The sequence below is a fragment of the Sparus aurata genome, chromosome 15, assembly GCF_900880675.1.
Source record: "Sparus aurata chromosome 15, fSpaAur1.1, whole genome shotgun sequence".
Classification (NCBI taxonomy): Eukaryota; Metazoa; Chordata; class Actinopteri; order Spariformes; family Sparidae; genus Sparus; species Sparus aurata.
The window spans coordinates 5,598,724-5,614,064 of record NC_044201.1 but is presented as its reverse complement, the minus strand read 5'-3'; the positions used below and the strand labels follow the sequence as shown (position 1 = coordinate 5,614,064).

Genomic DNA, 15,341 nt, shown 5'->3' with positions numbered 1-15,341 from the left:
TTTTAGCTGACTGTAGATCCAGAAACCTCTACGAGTCTTCACTAAGCAGCTGATATCTGCACTATCTGGCTCTACAGAATCATCGATTTTGTGTAGCAGCTTTGTTTGACGATAAACATGTCATGAAGAGAGGACAAGACTGACCGATGAAGATTTATGAGTTTAGAGCTCACACATATTTTTTAAAGAATATTTTTTTGGCCTTTATGACTTTATTGATAGAACAACTTGAAGACATTACAGAAAATAGGATGAGCGCCGTTTAGCTCAACTGAGCTAAACAGTGCTCCGACACATGCACTTATAAATGCAAACACATGCAAACTTAATGTGACCTTTAACACCATATAAGCAAACAGGGCAAAGCTTCTTTTAAATGCATAAGAGGAACCAGTAGAGAGAAGGTGTAAAACCGAAGTAGAGAGAAGTTACTGCACAACCGAATAATTACGTCAGATAACATAATCCAACACTATCACTTAAAGAACTCATCTAATTAGACTAAAACATAGACAGAAAAAAAGAGGAAACATGGCTGAAGGCTGTGCTGGTGCTAAGCCAATGTGCTGTATGTAACACTGTCATCATTTGCTTCAGCCTGCGGGGAAAAAAGACGTAAAAAAAATGTAATAAGATAAACAAAAATATAATGTTATGTTTTGGGAAGAAAGAAACACTTACTGAACAACATGTGATAATCAGTGTGTGATTCTGTTTTGTTGATATTTACCTTGAGGACACATTTTGGCTTCTTCAAAGCCACAGAGCTGTACATCACATCCACATCGCTCTGAGTATATGAAGTCTGCACGAGGAAGGAGAGACAGTTATGAATGAGATGATCACTCTCTGTTTTTGTTTAACTTCAAGTCATTTTTGATAAAAAAAAGGGCTTTTTACGCTGCATAGCCTGCGCTAAGAGTTGACCCTGTACGGATTGTAAAACCCCTGAGGCAATGTGATTTGTGATTTGGTGAAAAAAGCAATGAAATTAAAAAGCAACATCTAAACTTTTTTTTGACCTACAACTAAATAGTCAAGAACAAATAAGCACTGAACAACGTGACAATCAGTGAGAGACTCAGTTTTTTTTTTACATTTACCTCTAGGACACCGTTTGGCCTCTTGAAAACCACAGAGCTGTACATCACATCCACATTGCTCTCCGTGCATGAAGTCTGCATGTGGAAGGAGAGACAGTTATGAATGACATTATCACTTTCAGATTTTGATTAATATCAAATAATTTTACAACAAAAGGGGTTTTAACACAACATAGCCCTGGGCTAGAGGTTGAGATTTTGGGTGACATAAATATCATTTTATACTGACAATAGACATTGACTTGACTTAAAATGTTTTATCAAGTCAAATAGTTATCACACACAAATTGTTCATCAAGGGTTTAATCTGAGCCAGGGATGAAAAATTTAAAATGCAATTTTACTAGCCGTGGCTTAAATGTTCGTTGGAACACGCAGCCAATGTGACATTCTTGAATACTTCATGACATCTCTGTTTACTGTAGTCCTGTTTCACACCAGCCATTTTTAGCCCACTGCTTTCAAGCTATAACCACACAAAGCTCAGGGCTAACCCTGCTCTGGAGCAGAACCAGCAAGCCCTGAGGTAAAGTCTTGGAAAGTGCGAGGATTGTGAGCACTTTCTTAGCCACAATAATTGGAACACTTTGCAATTCTACACCCAAGCTGTACATGTTCTATCTGATGACTGTAATCTCTATTATGTCTTATACATAGAAATACATATCTCTCTCTAAGGGAAGCATCTATCTTCTACATCAGAATATGTTTCTTGATCATTTTGAGTTGTAAACAAATGGCCTGTGTACTGTCCATCCTTACAGCTTTCTTTGAGAAAAGTTTTGGGAAAAAATAACCAAATCTTATCGTTGTGGCTGATGCTGCAGCTTTGGCCTGTTCTAAAAGTGAAACAGTAAAAACTCCATTTACCCTTAATGCACACCAGTCTGTAGTAGAAATACATATTTAAAAATGACATAAATATTAGACATGAAATTAATTGAACAAGACTTACTGTGCTTTTTCAACATAAACCAGATGATAATGGTGACAAATGCGATGAAGATCATCAAGCTCAAAAAGATGATGAGGGTCCTTGGGTCAATTGAATCACTGCAGCATAAATACAAATGTAAAAACGCAAGGTAATTAAGATACACAGGATGCCCTCGTTCAAACATAACTACATTGTAATACAAATTCGATTCATCATCCTTATTACTAAGTACAACACCAAACCACCTTATATTAACAATATGTACAGAGATTAATTAATTTGACCACAAAATGGCTGCAGTTCTCTTCATACCTTACCTTTGCTGTTCACTGTGAACTATGGTAGTTTCTTTGTCTACAGAAGCAGTGGTGGGATTCTCAGGCTCAGTGGTGGTTAAGAGTGTTGTTGCTGCAACAGTGACTTTAATCCAAAACAAGACAATGATGAGTAAGATGACAAATACTTATTCCTATTATCTCTTCTATGTTAAATCACATTGTTTACCAAAAGACTGCACCTGACTGATATGTAGAATCTGATATTTCATACTTTTTTAATTGTTGTACTTACTAGTTGTTGGTTTCTCAGTAACAGTTAAATGTACTGGCATCTGTAAGTCTCCCTGGACACACCAATACCAGCCGCTGCTCTCTGTCCTCAGTCCTCTCATAGCCACAGTAAAAACACTGGGGAGACTCCTATCGATGGTCACTTCTGTTCTGTCTATTGATCCAGATTGCTCGGTCACACAGGAGCGGCCCAGCCTGCACCACTTCATTTCTCCACGGTTAGAATGGTGACAGTTGATGATTATTTGCTCTCCAACAAATCCTGTGATCTCCCGATGATCCACATGAAGAGCTGGTGTATCTTAAGAGGACAATGATTGAGCAGAAAAATGTGGGTAGCCTAATAATCAGTCTCCAGTGCAGACAATGAATCCTCCTCAGTTTATTTCATCCAAATTGTTCAAATTTAACAAAGTAGATAAATGAATATGTCTAAAGGGTTCTTACCTCTGGTGACTGACAGGTAGAAAGACTTTTCTATATCTCCTCCATTATTAATCTCCACAACACACCAGTAATAACCACTGTCCTGTTCCTTCAGGTCTTTCATGGTCACAGTGAAGATTCTTTGGATATCGTCATCAGAGATTGAAAACTTTCCTGAACTTTGTGTGTTTGTTTTAACTTCATATGAGCAGGAGGTCCAATAATATCCTTTACATAAGTATTTCACATTGCTTATGTATCGTTGCCCATAGAGACATGGGATAGAGATTGAGCCTCCAGCCTTCACTGACACTTTACTGACTGTAGTTATGCTGTGAATTCCTGCAACAAACAGAGATCCATCATTTACTGCAGATGTAGCAAACAGTATTCTTCTTTTATATGACCTGCCCACTGACAATGATGTTAACTGCTTTATAGTAGTAGGACTTTTCTATGCTTTTCTATGCTTTCACTCACTTCTTACTAGAGATGCACCGATCGATCGGCAACCGATCGCAATCGGCCGATAATGCCCCTATCGGTTTTGATCGGAGTGCTCAAAATAGATCACATCAGGCCGATCAGATGACGTTTAAGTATAAAGACAGTGCATTAACTGCATGCAGGGAGGTAATTTCATGGCCGCCGTTGCCCCGCACTTTGGCCTTGATGCCCCGTGAAAAAAGAAATCATCATACGGCCACAGTGGCCTCTGTGCCCCTGGCCCGGTCAGCGTAGCGGGCTTGCCTTTAATTACAGCCACCTGAGTGCACAGTAGTCACTCACAGTAACTTCAGTGAGTCCGCGGTTCGCGCAGGTGGAGTCTCATCATCACGATGATCTCACGTGAAAGTCTCTCAAACAGCAGCAGCGTCTCAAAACAGAAGAACGGAACTTACAGCACAGCGAGCGAGCGCAGCCGGTTTTGACATGATACGTAATTAACTGACTTATGTGGTATGATTTAGTCCGGTAAATTTGGAAATATATTCACAGATTCGAACTTCCCGGATCAATAACTCATAAGTGAAACCTTGTTAAAACACAAACGACGGCTCTTTCCTACCGTAGTGAGGAAGACAACGAGCTACAACCGTATGTTAACCAAGACGAGCGTCTGGAAATTAACTGTGGTCTGTATGGTCAGCCAGCTGTGAGACGAGGGCGCAGGGACCGTCTACAAAGTGCAACACCGAAAAGAGAAACTACAAAAAATTCAATGACTTCACTATTATTCAGAGTGTAGTGTCACCAAAATCACTCCACACATCAGTGGTCTCCTGCTGGTTATTCTACAATTTTTTGTTTGGAAAAAATGTGCTTTGCCATAATTTTGGGGAATTTCTATTGGGAGAAATATTCAATAACACTAATATTCAGTGAGGTGTCACAAAACCCACCTCACCCTAACCCTACTTAACAAAAACTACTTTCTAATGTAACTTTAACTTGATTTTGGTATTAAAAAAATGTTTTAATACACAATCCATGTCTTATTATAAATTAGGATGTTATGGTATCAGTCTGAAAGGTAAATCAACACATTTTACTCAGTGGTCTTTGTGCCCTGTCATGTGGCCTTGGTGCCCCTGAAAAAAAAAAAAAAACTGAAGGCCAAATGGACTTGCCCCTAAAATGACAAAATTCCCATCCTGACTGCATGCATTCCCACTAGTAATCTACAGTTACTCTATGTAAGCTGAGTCCAAGTTGTCTCTAAGAGAGTCTCTAAAATGTGAAATATTGCACATTGCCTCAGCCTGCAATAAAACGGTGGTCAATTCATGATACTTTCTCATCTCCTAATTTTTATACTTAATAATACAATGTCAATGTTGTGTAAGAAGAATCATTAATTAAATATATGAAAGTTACACAAGACAACAATATAGAAGAATTTATGGATTTGACGCTGTGATCGGTGATCGGCAATATCGGGATCGGCAGATACTGCTTTCGGTGATCGGTGATCGGCCCCAAAAATCCTGATCGGTGCACCTCTACTTCTTACTGACATTTAAATAATAACAAAATATATTTATGTACATGTAATCACTCGTGCCTTGCTCATCTGACATGAGCAGCTCAAAAGAATTTGTACACATAAAACGACCTCTGTGACTGACCTGTGAGTCCCGTGAGGATGACAAGAATTCTGAGATGAACGGCCATGTCGCAGAGAAAGTGAGAAATGAACATGCAACACCAATGCATCGTCTAATTATCCACTTCCTGATTTCTTGAACAAGCAATAGCAACTCTTCAAAATCTATCTTTCTTCTCCTATTAAGGCAGTTCATAGGCTGCGATTGCAAAGCACACAGTTATGGAGCTACATTTTGCATTGGTGATTTAATCTTGCATTGGACATAGTAAGTAATGTTGTATTAAACCTGAGTTACAAAGCACTTTATACATTATTGAAATAGAAAAAATAAAAATCTGTTCTTCACTTTTGTTAATTGGTAGGTTTTTCAATTCCAGCCTTTATATGCTTAAAGAAAGATGACACTTGTTTTATTTGCAATTATTTTCATTTATTTAATACAATAATTGAATCCGCCTGTCTTTGATTATGCCAGATATTGTAAAAACAACCCTGGATCGACCATGAGATCAACTGGCGACTATCAGTAAACAATTAAATGATCAGATATACCATGAAAGTGCTCTGGAATCATTCTAGCCTTCAGTGGCTATATGTCATCTCTGTGACTGGAAAAGAGGCAGCAAGACAGTTATACCATTTCAGCAACAAATACGCTTTCCTGCCTTTTTTGTACCATCAGACACTATAACTGTCCTACATGCACACTGACAACGTCCTCTTATCAGTTTAAATTATCTCAACTTAGCACCATAGTGACATTCCATAACACATTAATTTGTGTCTTTTCAGCATTTGCTTTTGGTGGAAAAGAAGATTTTCATCATTTTATTTAAACATTGGATAACCTGTGTGTGCGCACATTTGTATAAAATAACACAGGGCGTCTCCAAGATAGCACATCTCTGATGCAGGCTGCAGGATACATTGATTTATTCAGACTGACAGAAAGACACTATGCATAAAGTTGCACATCAGAATGAGTTCAGTCAGGTTTTTTGTACTTTGGAGCTACTGTAGTGTGCTGTATATCACACTACCGTCTGCTGGTTCAGTCTGATGAGAGAAAACAAGAACAGAGAGAAGAATGCTGAATCATTATGGGCTGACAACAATTGAATTGACTTGTGAACTGATGATTGAGATGCTGATATGAGTTCAGATAAATCACATACCGTTTGTTGCACACTATCCCTTATGACAGTGGTACTGTATATCACACTCTCTTCAGGTGGATGGTGCTGCTGGATGAGGACAAACAAAGACACATTTGGTCAAATGTGTTTTCAGAAACTGTCTCTCTTTTTTAAATATCTCTTAAAGTTAACTAGTCTTCCTTGTGTGGTTTACCTTCTTCTGGGCTGCCACATGTTGAACATGAACAATGGTGGAGTAGTGCACATCAGGATCATTCCCAGTTTGTGAGCCCTATGATGAGTGAATTAGAAAATATGACATTAATTTCATTATATATTACATTATGTTGAATGTTGTGCTTGTCTAACATTACAACCCTTTCGAATTCAGCTGCCATTCAACCCTTCCAAACCAGCTTAAATAAATGTTCACCTACTTACAGGTACTATTCCAAAAAAGTTGTGACACAGTGTAAAACACTAAACAGACTGGGGGTTTCACAGGTTTCACTTCTCAGGCTACATACAGTGGAGCCTGCTTTGGAAGAAATGCTGTTCACTTTATATGCTGTATGATCGGTCCACATATTGACACATTGTAAAATGTTTTGTTATTAACCAAGCAAAGAGAAAATATGCAGGTGATGACACGAATCTTATATTATTAACCAAACATAATAATCAGAAATACATTGATAGATCTCACCACAGTCATGTCAGACCCCTCAGGTTTGGTCTTGCCTGAAACACACATTAGATATTTTAGGATGACAAATATTTCACTCAAGAATACATTTGTTAAAGCAGAGCTTTCAAAAGACTTACCACGTCTTATCATCCACCATCCCAGAAAGGCAGCAGCAACAAGCAACAGCAGTACGATGAGGGTGGGAATGAGAACCGTCATCAGAGTGGAACTAGAAGACAAATAAGCATTTGGTTGAAAACTGGCCTGTGCATGCATTCTTCTTTCATTAGTTTAATTCATGACAAAAACGTATTAAAAACCGACACATTTAATCTGGAGTTTGACTGAAAGAGAACTGTGTGCATCACTGCAACAAAACAATCTGACTGTTTAAAACATTTTAAAAAATGAACTTCCGTTCTTAAATATGTGCATTAGTGTAAGAAATGTTTCAAACAATATATCTTATCAGTTGTGCTGAATAAAGAGACACAGAGGGTTCAGAGAAAATATAATGCAGAGTAAACTTTGAATCAAAGATGAGCCCACTGACACATTTAATTAAAATAAAGTAGTACACACCTCCTGTGTTCATCTTGCAGGCTGTCTTCACCTGAGCCATATATGGTAGAGGTTGTGGCCTGAGCTGTATGTGGCTCTGTACTGGTAAGCAGGGAAGAATGCTGGGTAGTGGTTGGACGTGTACCTGTACATTTTGAGTAAATACGTGTTGACAGTCACATTAATCCATAATACAGATTATATCAAGGTATTTTTATGTTTGACATGAACATATCATATACTACTTATCGACTTACTTTTTATAATAGGTCGCTAAGTTATTTTAAAAAGTACATGTTTTGTATCTCACTTGCTGTCCTGGAGGTCACTGTAGATGCTGTGGCAGTAGTTGAGGTTGACTCATTAACAATCACATTCACTGGGACCTGAAAGTCTCCATTGGTGCACCAATACCAGCCGCTGCTCTCTGTCCTCAGCTCACTCATGGTCACATTGAGAACTTTTGGGACACTTGCATTGATGGTCACTGTTGTTCCATCAATTACTCCAGTCTTATCCGTCACACAGTTGGGGTTACCCAGCCTGCACCACTCTGTTACTTTTGGATCTTCATTATAGCGACAAATGACAGTAACACTTCCTCCTTCAAATGCCTCAACTTCCTGCTTGTCCACGTACAGAATTGGATCATCTTAAGAAAAAAAAGCACCACACAAATTAAGCATAGTCTGTTTTATTACCTGAGACATTTCGAGGAAATCTGACAAGGATTTTAAATGTGTTTAAACTTTTTAGTGGATTTACCTGTGGCGACTGACAGCTGAAAACTTGTTTTGATATCAGGTTTCAAGTTCAACTCCACAGCACACCACCAGTAACCAGTGTCCGCCGCTGCCAGATTCTTAATAGTCACCGTGAAAATGTTTCGTGTTTTGTCATCGAAAATTAAAAACTTACCTGAACTATGTGGCTTGTTTGTCTTAACTACCTCTTTGCATGAGAGCCAGGGCTTTCCTACACACAGGTATTTTACATGGTCTCTGTAGTGTGGCTCATAGAGACACGGGATAGAGATGGAGCCTCTGGCCTTGACTGACACTTTACTCACTGTAATAATGTCACAGTGAATTCCTGACAAAACAACAGCAGACATTCAACTCATAGCGGTGCCTTTAGACGCATTGTGTATATCACTATCAGTTACAGGTTATTCAATCACATAAGTATGCTACACATCTGTTACAGGTCAGTATTATGACATAACTGTGAATTTGTGACACATTATGAATGATTAATATTGATGGCTCGTTTCATACAGTGTTATCAATATTCTGTCAATTGTAAACCTGACTATCACGTATGCATAGCTTTCTGATTAAGGCTTAGCTGACTTACCCACAAGTCCAGCAAGTATTAGGTGAGGAACATATGGAAACATCATGCCTGCATCAGTGCTGACATTAAGTGAGCACTTCCCTTTACTACAGCTGGTATTTTGTACTGGCTGGCTTCCTCATTTGAACACTGTGCTTTGGGTATGGTGGTACCATGGCTTTGCCACAATGCACTGCCTGTTTGGCCACATTATAAACTGTTCATTTCATGTTATCGAGTTTTATCTACTTCTTTCACTTACACGTTAGTTAAACATTGACCTATCATATAAAGACTGTCACACTTTTTTGTGTAGAATTTGAGGATTAGTTAAAAATCTTCAGCACCTTTTTTTTTTAATTCTTTTATAAGAAACATGGTCCTAAAGAAATAAATAAAATAAATGCAAATTAAAACTCAAACCACTTTTTAAAATAATTTGAAGAACAAAGTAACTGCTGCGTTTGAAATATTAGGTGCTAAGCCTATCAGATAACAACGACTGTGGTTGCGTGAGTGCAAACTTAATAAATAAATTCTTCATTATCCGTCATTACGTTAAGCATAGCATCCAGGACTGCCTAAAACGTGTTGCAGTCCAACAAAATAATAATGTATTTATTGTAAAAGTATGCTGATTCCTGGCTTCTCGGCTGACAATAAAGTTATTATTTATTCACCCTAAAGCAAATGCTCCTAAACAACTTTTATCTCCTCATACTCTCGGTCTGTAAATGTGTACTTTTTGTAATTTATTCCAAATGAATATCGTAATGTCCAGACTTTGGTTATAAATAAAGGTAGGGAGAAAAAAAATACTATGTCCGACGTATGCCGATGACGTCCTCGTCGCTTTTTGATGACGTATTTATGTAACTCCAGATGACTGCGCGAAATACAAAGCGCCAGGAACATGTCGAGGTGGAGTTAACACCTCCACCGGGTAGTTGGGGTATATTAGGTCCTCACTGACCGACTCTCCTGCTCGGAGATGGATTATGGAAAGGAGAGAGTGGTGGCGCTGGTGGACATGGACTGTTTTTACGTGCAGGTGGAGCAGAGGCTCAATCCGGCTCTGAGGAACACCCCCTGCGTGGTGGCCCAGTACAAGACGTGGAAAGGAGGCAGGTGAGTTTGTCACACAGAGACGCTGTTTTTATGGTCAACACAGCTGAAAGGAGCATAAACAATGGAGTGTAGATGAGTGTTATCGGACGACTTGATGTAAGTATATCAGAGAGTAAAGCTTAAAGCAAGAGCTGCAGAGTGAGATTGATGACAGGACAGGAAGTATACCAGGCTTCAATAATAATTTAATTTAATAATTTTCCCGCCTTCATGCCAGTGGAAAGTCAGTCTTCCATGAAACATTTCTGAAGCTTCACAGCAAAACGGCTTTGCGGCATCCTCCTGAATAAGTGAAGTATATGGGGACTTCTTCTAAAAGTAAAAAAAAAGAAAATAACTACTTTTTGTAGATGGGGACTTGTTACAGTTGTTAAAGAGAATCTGGCACCGCTGTTTTGCTGTGAGGCTCTAGAAATGTTTTGTGGACTACAAAACTTCACCTGACTTTCCATCGGAATGGGAGTGAGTAGATAATGACTGAATTGTAGAGTGTAGATGAGTGTTATCGGACGAACTGATGCAAGTATATCAGAGAGTAAAGCTTAAAGCAAGAGCTGCAGAGTGAGATTGATGACAGAACAGGAAGTATACCAGGCTTCAAGGATGAGTTCACCCAAAAATGAATTTGCACTCATAATTTTCCCGCCTTCATGCCAGTAGAAAGTCAGTCTTCCATGAAACATTTCTGAAGCTTCACAGCAAAACGACTTTGCGGCATTCTCCTGAGCAAATGAAGTAGATGGGGACTCCTTGTAAAAGTAAAAAAAAACAAAACTACTTTTTGTAGGGTTAGGGTTAGGGACTTGTTACAGTTGTAAAAGAGAATCTGGCACCGCTGTTTTGCTGTGAGGCTCTAGAAATGTTTTATGGACTACAAAACTTCACCAGACTTTCCATCGGAATGGGAGTGAGTAGATAATGACTGAATTTTTGAACACTTCCTTTAAGTGCGAAAGTTCATTTTGAGTAGACGGAGTAAACTGAAGTTAATGCCTCTCACTAGCTTTTTCACAGTATTCAAATGACCTAATACTGAAACTCTGAAAAAATGGTAAGTTCCTTCTGTTGAAGGATGGTCTTGGATGTGAAAGGCCTCCTTGATCTTTCCCGGGTCCCTGACAACTGGCCTGCTCAGTTGTGTTTACCATTTAAATTGCTGTCTCTGTGTTGGAAACTCACCCGCCTGCCCCCCGCCCCTGGACCGTACAATTGATATGTTCTTACCATTTGTTAACTTTGGTTTTTAACTAAATGTCTTCCTCTGTTAGTATCATAGCTGTGAGCTATGAGGCCAGGGCCCATGGTGTCACCAGGAACATGTGGGTGGACGATGCAAAGACAAAATGCTCAGATCTCCAGGTGGCACGAGTGCGTGAGTCTCATGGCAAAGCAGACCTGACACAGTAAGGGCTGTTCATTCCTCCACACCTGTTCACAGTTCCTGGGGTTGTGTCGTGAAATGTTTCTTTCTTTGGCTTGATAGTAAACGGGTTGATTGATATCTCCACTCCTCTGACCAGCTGTAAGATAACCTGCTCACTGTTGTGTAGTTACAGGGAGGCCAGTGTGGAGGTGATTGAGGTGATGTCTCGCTTTGCTGTGATTGAGAGAGCCAGCATTGATGAGGCCTACATGGATCTGACGGCGGCAGTCCAGCAGCGGCTCAAAAACATGGCAGACAAACAAATTGATCCTCACCTGCTGAGGACAACCTACGTCCAGGGGTACCCACAAAGCTCACCTGAAGAGGACCCTGCAGAAGATGCTGCCTTGGACAAAGGTATTATAACCAAACCTAAAATGACTAATCGATAACTCAAATCACTGGCACTACGCACAGGAAATGTGTTAAAAATAAAAAAAAGCGATGCTTAACAGCAAAAACTGTGAAAGGATGTATCTTCCTAACAGCGTGATGTTGGTCCTCAGAGGGACAGAGGTCCAGAGGTCTCCAGCAGTGGCTGGAATCCTTATCTGAGTCTTTACTAGGGGAGCAGAGCTCTGCAGAATTGCAGCTAACTATAGGGGCACTCATTGTGGAGGAAATGAGGGCAGCAGTGGAGAAACACACAGGCTTCCGCTGTTCAGCAGGAATATCACACAACAAGGTAGATAAACCTCTTCAGCTTTGTTCTTATTAATATAATGCTCGTACAAAACTTTATAGAACAGTGTTTGTCTTTGCTGTCATCACAGTTTACTGTCTACTTTTTTCAGGTTTTGGCCAAACTTGCCTGCGGTCTGAACAAACCTAACCGACAAACCATTCTTCCTTTGGACTCTGTGACAGAACTTTTCAACTCTCTACCCATCGGCAAGATGTGAGGTCAAAGCACTGCTACATAAATAATTTACTCAATACAAATTACACTCCTTTTCTGAGAATAAAGGTAGAATATGACTAACAATACACTGTACTCTTGTATGGCCTGTGTAACCCGTGCAGCCGTAACCTGGGGGGTAAGATGGGAGCCTCCATTACAGAAACCCTGGGAGTGCAGAACATGGGAGATCTGACTCGTTTCTCTCAGGCCCAGCTGGGACAGCACTTTGGAGAAAAGACAGGGTAAGATGAGCAAGGTATTCCTTTTAAAAGTGTGAAGTGTCATAAGATGACTGGTGAACAGAACTCTTGCATGATTCTTGCATTGCCACTGTACTTGTAATTGACTTTTGATTATAAAACCTTTGAACCGGTCATTACATGGCCATCCTGATTTATTCAGCTGTTGAACTGTTTTACTTCCCCTGATGTTTCTGGTCTAAAAGCATACACAAAAACATAATCCCTGCATATGAAACTAGACTGGCTCGGGGCAAAGTCTTGTCAAACCTGTTTTGATGAAAGTGCTCCAGAAATAAACAGAACTTCAACACTGATTGTTTTAATCATATTTTATTACAAATGTATCTCTGTGCTCTGCAGCCAGTGGCTGTATGACTTATGTCGAGGGATTGAGTTTGAAGCAGTGAAACCCAGACAGCTTCCTAAGTCCATAGGCTGCAGTAAAAACTTCCCTGGGAAGACATCGTTGGCTACGAAAGAGCAGGTAAAGCCCTTCACTTCAGTTTCTTTAATTACTGGTCTCGGACTCAAACTGATGAAACTTTGAGACGACTACATTGTCTCAAAGTTGTATCAGTATCAGTCCATCTAGATGCATAAGGAAGATAACATTACATATTGTTGAAGATTGTTTTCATGTTAATTGTAATACACTTTGTGTAGGTACAGTATTGGCTTCATCAGCTGGCCCTCGAGCTAGAAGAGAGGCTGACCAAGGACAGAGAAGCGGTGAGGTTATGTAGTTAATATTTTATTATTTAAAGGGACAGTGTGTAACGATTTAAGTAATCTATTAACTCAAATCAACGTCTTCTTTCATAAGTAAGTCCTCTTTTACCTATCTGAATATACATAGCACGGGCAAGCTCTCTGGAGGCCGCCATGTCTTTCTGGTTTTAAAAAACGATGGACTGCCGAGAGGGACAGAAAGCACTACGTGGTACTACGTACTAAGGCTAAACGCGTTTTCGCTCAGAGCTAGCTTGACTGCGGAACTGAGAGGGAACCTCTAGTTTTATAGCCTTAATAACTAACTACATCTTTGCCTCATTACTTGAATCAGTAGAAATACTCGACGCTGTTGGGAAAGAGTCCATATTTTGAAAATGAGTTTCTTGTCCGTCAGGGCCACCGTAGCTTCCCGAACGTCTCCAATGTCTTCAGAACGGGAGGGGTGAGCAATGGAGTGTTGTAGTGTAGAACCTCACAGCTAGATGGCGCTAAATACTTGATATATTACACACTGTCCCTTTTAAGATGTTGTTATTTGTTGTTTTAGCAGTAGCACCTATTCCCTCAGCTGGCTGTCACATTGATGTTCTATAAACATGACTGGGTTTCACACCAGTGCCTATCATTTCTAACCATCTGACAGAATGGTCGAGTGGCTAAGTTGTTGACAGTTGGTGTGCGTCAGCTCGGAGACAAGAGGCCGAGCAGCTTCTCTCGCTGTTGTGCTTTAGTGCGCTACGAGGCGACCAAACTATCCAGTGACAGCTTCGCCATCATCAAGAGCCTCAACACGGCAGGAAACCACCAGGCAGCATGGTATTTACAACAAAACAATATGGTAAAATATCAGTAGTAGTAGTCAGTAGTTGGAGTAATCCTGTGTGTTATGACACTGTCTTACATCCTGTCCCCAGGACTCCACCCCTCACCCTGCTACACCTGTCAGCCAGCAAGTTCAGTGACGCTCCATCTGCAGGGGGAATCGCCGGCTTTCTTTCCAGTGATGTCACTTCAACCCAGAGTGTTTTCTCCACCACTCAATCCCCCACCCAGCCAACCACTAAACTAAAAAATGACTCCACGTGCAAACAACCTGGCACCATCCAGTCCTTCTTTCAAAAGGCAGCAGAGAAACAAAGACAGAAGTGTACAAAAGATGAGGAGGATGATGGCGTTGGCTCCACAGGAAGTCTCTTATCTTTCTCCTCTGCTGCTGATACTCAGCTAGAGACAGATACCAATTACCCTCTTACTTCCCTTCCAGTTATTTCTCACTCTGAAAATGGTTCAGCGAGCCCCCATTCTGGCATTTCCTCTTTCTTTCACAAGAAGAGCGTTGAAAGAAGCTTACAGGCCTCAGTCTCCACATTGAACAAGCCTGGGCCTGTAAACGAAGAAGACTCTGACGACACTGTGGCTGCTGTGTCCGAGCTCACACCACATCAGTCAGCATATGAAAAGTCAGAGAACGAACCGGACACTGACCCAGATCTAAACCACCGTCCTCCCAGTGTGGCCAGAGAAGACCTGTTGAACTGTGAACGCTGTGGCCAGGAGGTGTCGGTCTGGGACATGCCTGAACACAATGACTATCACTTTGCCCTAGACCTCCAGAAGTCGCTCTCCTCATCAACAGGTTCAGCAAACATCTCTGCCTCTTCATCCACCATGTCCTCTTCTTCTCCAACTCCTTTCAGAGTAGGAGGAGAAGACACAGCCCAGTCCTCCCGGGGAAAGACAAAAGCAAGAGGCCAGTCGGGACCCCAGTCAAAAAGACATCGCTCCCAGGGGGGAAACACTGGCACTCTGGATTCTTTTTTTAAGAGGCGCTGAAGATCTGCTTTAGAAACTGCATTTTCAAACACAAATTTCTAATGATGTCCAAATGATCAATGTTAGTGTGCTTTGTTGTAATTATCATTATTATTATTATTATTATAAGAATGTTTAAAAATGACAAAGTCTTTTATTTCTTGTTTGCTTGTTAATATGAAGGGAAAGGCAATATTTTAAAGCCATATCTTTGTAAAGCAGAGTATATTAAAGATTT

At 40.3% G+C, this 15,341-nt stretch overlaps 3 protein-coding genes across 5 annotated transcripts; 1 reads left to right on the top strand and 2 right to left on the bottom strand.

Annotated features, from left to right (window-relative positions):
* Positions 1–198: 198 nt before the first annotated feature.
* LOC115596071 (CMRF35-like molecule 5) lies at positions 199–4,192 on the bottom strand. Of its 2 annotated transcripts, XM_030440855.1 has the most exons (9): positions 4,105–4,192; positions 3,057–3,377; positions 2,611–2,910; positions 2,358–2,460; positions 2,059–2,156; positions 1,911–1,942; positions 1,104–1,178; positions 731–805; positions 199–598 (listed from the first exon to the last, which is right to left on the bottom strand). In XM_030440855.1, exons 2-9 carry the CDS (start codon positions 3,157–3,159, stop codon positions 554–556), a joined length of 831 nt encoding a protein of 276 aa, XP_030296715.1. In that variant the 5' UTR covers positions 3,160–3,377; positions 4,105–4,192; the 3' UTR covers positions 199–553. The 2 variants fall into 2 exon arrangements, with proteins under 2 accessions (XP_030296715.1, XP_030296716.1); XM_030440856.1 differs by lacking the exon at positions 1,911–1,942.
* A 1,954-nt stretch (positions 4,193–6,146) lies between these two features.
* On the bottom strand, positions 6,147–9,053 carry LOC115596068 (CMRF35-like molecule 1). Of its 2 annotated transcripts, XM_030440853.1 has the most exons (10): positions 8,887–9,053; positions 8,480–8,622; positions 8,296–8,392; positions 7,841–8,182; positions 7,552–7,675; positions 7,107–7,198; positions 6,988–7,022; positions 6,496–6,573; positions 6,321–6,389; positions 6,147–6,201 (listed from the first exon to the last, which is right to left on the bottom strand). In XM_030440853.1, the coding sequence occupies exons 1-10, from the start codon at positions 8,930–8,932 to the stop codon at positions 6,157–6,159; spliced, it is 1,071 nt and encodes a 356-aa protein (XP_030296713.1). In that variant the 5' UTR covers positions 8,933–9,053; the 3' UTR covers positions 6,147–6,156. The 2 variants fall into 2 exon arrangements, with proteins under 2 accessions (XP_030296713.1, XP_030296712.1); XM_030440852.1 differs by having other exon boundaries at positions 8,296–8,622.
* Positions 9,054–9,706: 653 nt separating this feature from the next.
* polh (polymerase (DNA directed), eta) lies at positions 9,707–15,172 on the top strand. The gene is made up of 10 exons (XM_030441792.1): positions 9,707–9,993; positions 11,262–11,396; positions 11,544–11,773; positions 11,923–12,101; positions 12,211–12,314; positions 12,440–12,559; positions 12,920–13,043; positions 13,223–13,288; positions 13,935–14,107; positions 14,206–15,172. Exons 1-10 carry the CDS (start codon positions 9,857–9,859, stop codon positions 15,122–15,124), a joined length of 2,187 nt encoding a protein of 728 aa, XP_030297652.1. The 5' UTR covers positions 9,707–9,856; the 3' UTR covers positions 15,125–15,172.
* The last annotated feature ends 169 nt before the right edge of the window (positions 15,173–15,341 follow it).

Excerpts from the sequence above, each read along its gene's own strand:
- LOC115596071 (XM_030440855.1), bottom strand. The coding sequence starts at position 3,159 with ATGAAAGACCTGAAGGAACAGGACAGTGGTTATTACTGGTGTGTTGTG. Across the intron at positions 2,911-3,056 it reads CTACCTGTCAGTCACCAGAG|ATACACCAGCTCTTCATGTG; the intron begins GTAAGAACCCTT and ends TGTCCTCTTAAG. Across the intron at positions 2,157-2,357 it reads GTTCACAGTGAACAGCAAAG|TGATTCAATTGACCCAAGGA; the intron begins GTAAGGTATGAA and ends TTTATGCTGCAG.
- LOC115596068 (XM_030440852.1), bottom strand. The coding sequence starts at position 8,932 with ATGATGTTTCCATATGTTCCTCACCTAATACTTGCTGGACTTGTGG. Across the intron at positions 7,023-7,106 it reads ATGGTGGATGATAAGACGTG|GCAAGACCAAACCTGAGGGG; the intron begins GTAAGTCTTTTG and ends TGTGTGTTTCAG. Across the intron at positions 6,202-6,320 it reads GGGATAGTGTGCAACAAACG|ACTGAACCAGCAGACGGTAG; the intron begins GTATGTGATTTA and ends TTCTCTCATCAG.
- polh (XM_030441792.1), top strand. The coding sequence starts at position 9,857 with ATGGATTATGGAAAGGAGAGAGTGGTGGCGCTGGTGGACATGGACTGT. Across the intron at positions 12,102-12,210 it reads CAGGAATATCACACAACAAG|GTTTTGGCCAAACTTGCCTG; the intron begins GTAGATAAACCT and ends TACTTTTTTCAG. Across the intron at positions 13,044-13,222 it reads CGTTGGCTACGAAAGAGCAG|GTACAGTATTGGCTTCATCA; the intron begins GTAAAGCCCTTC and ends CACTTTGTGTAG.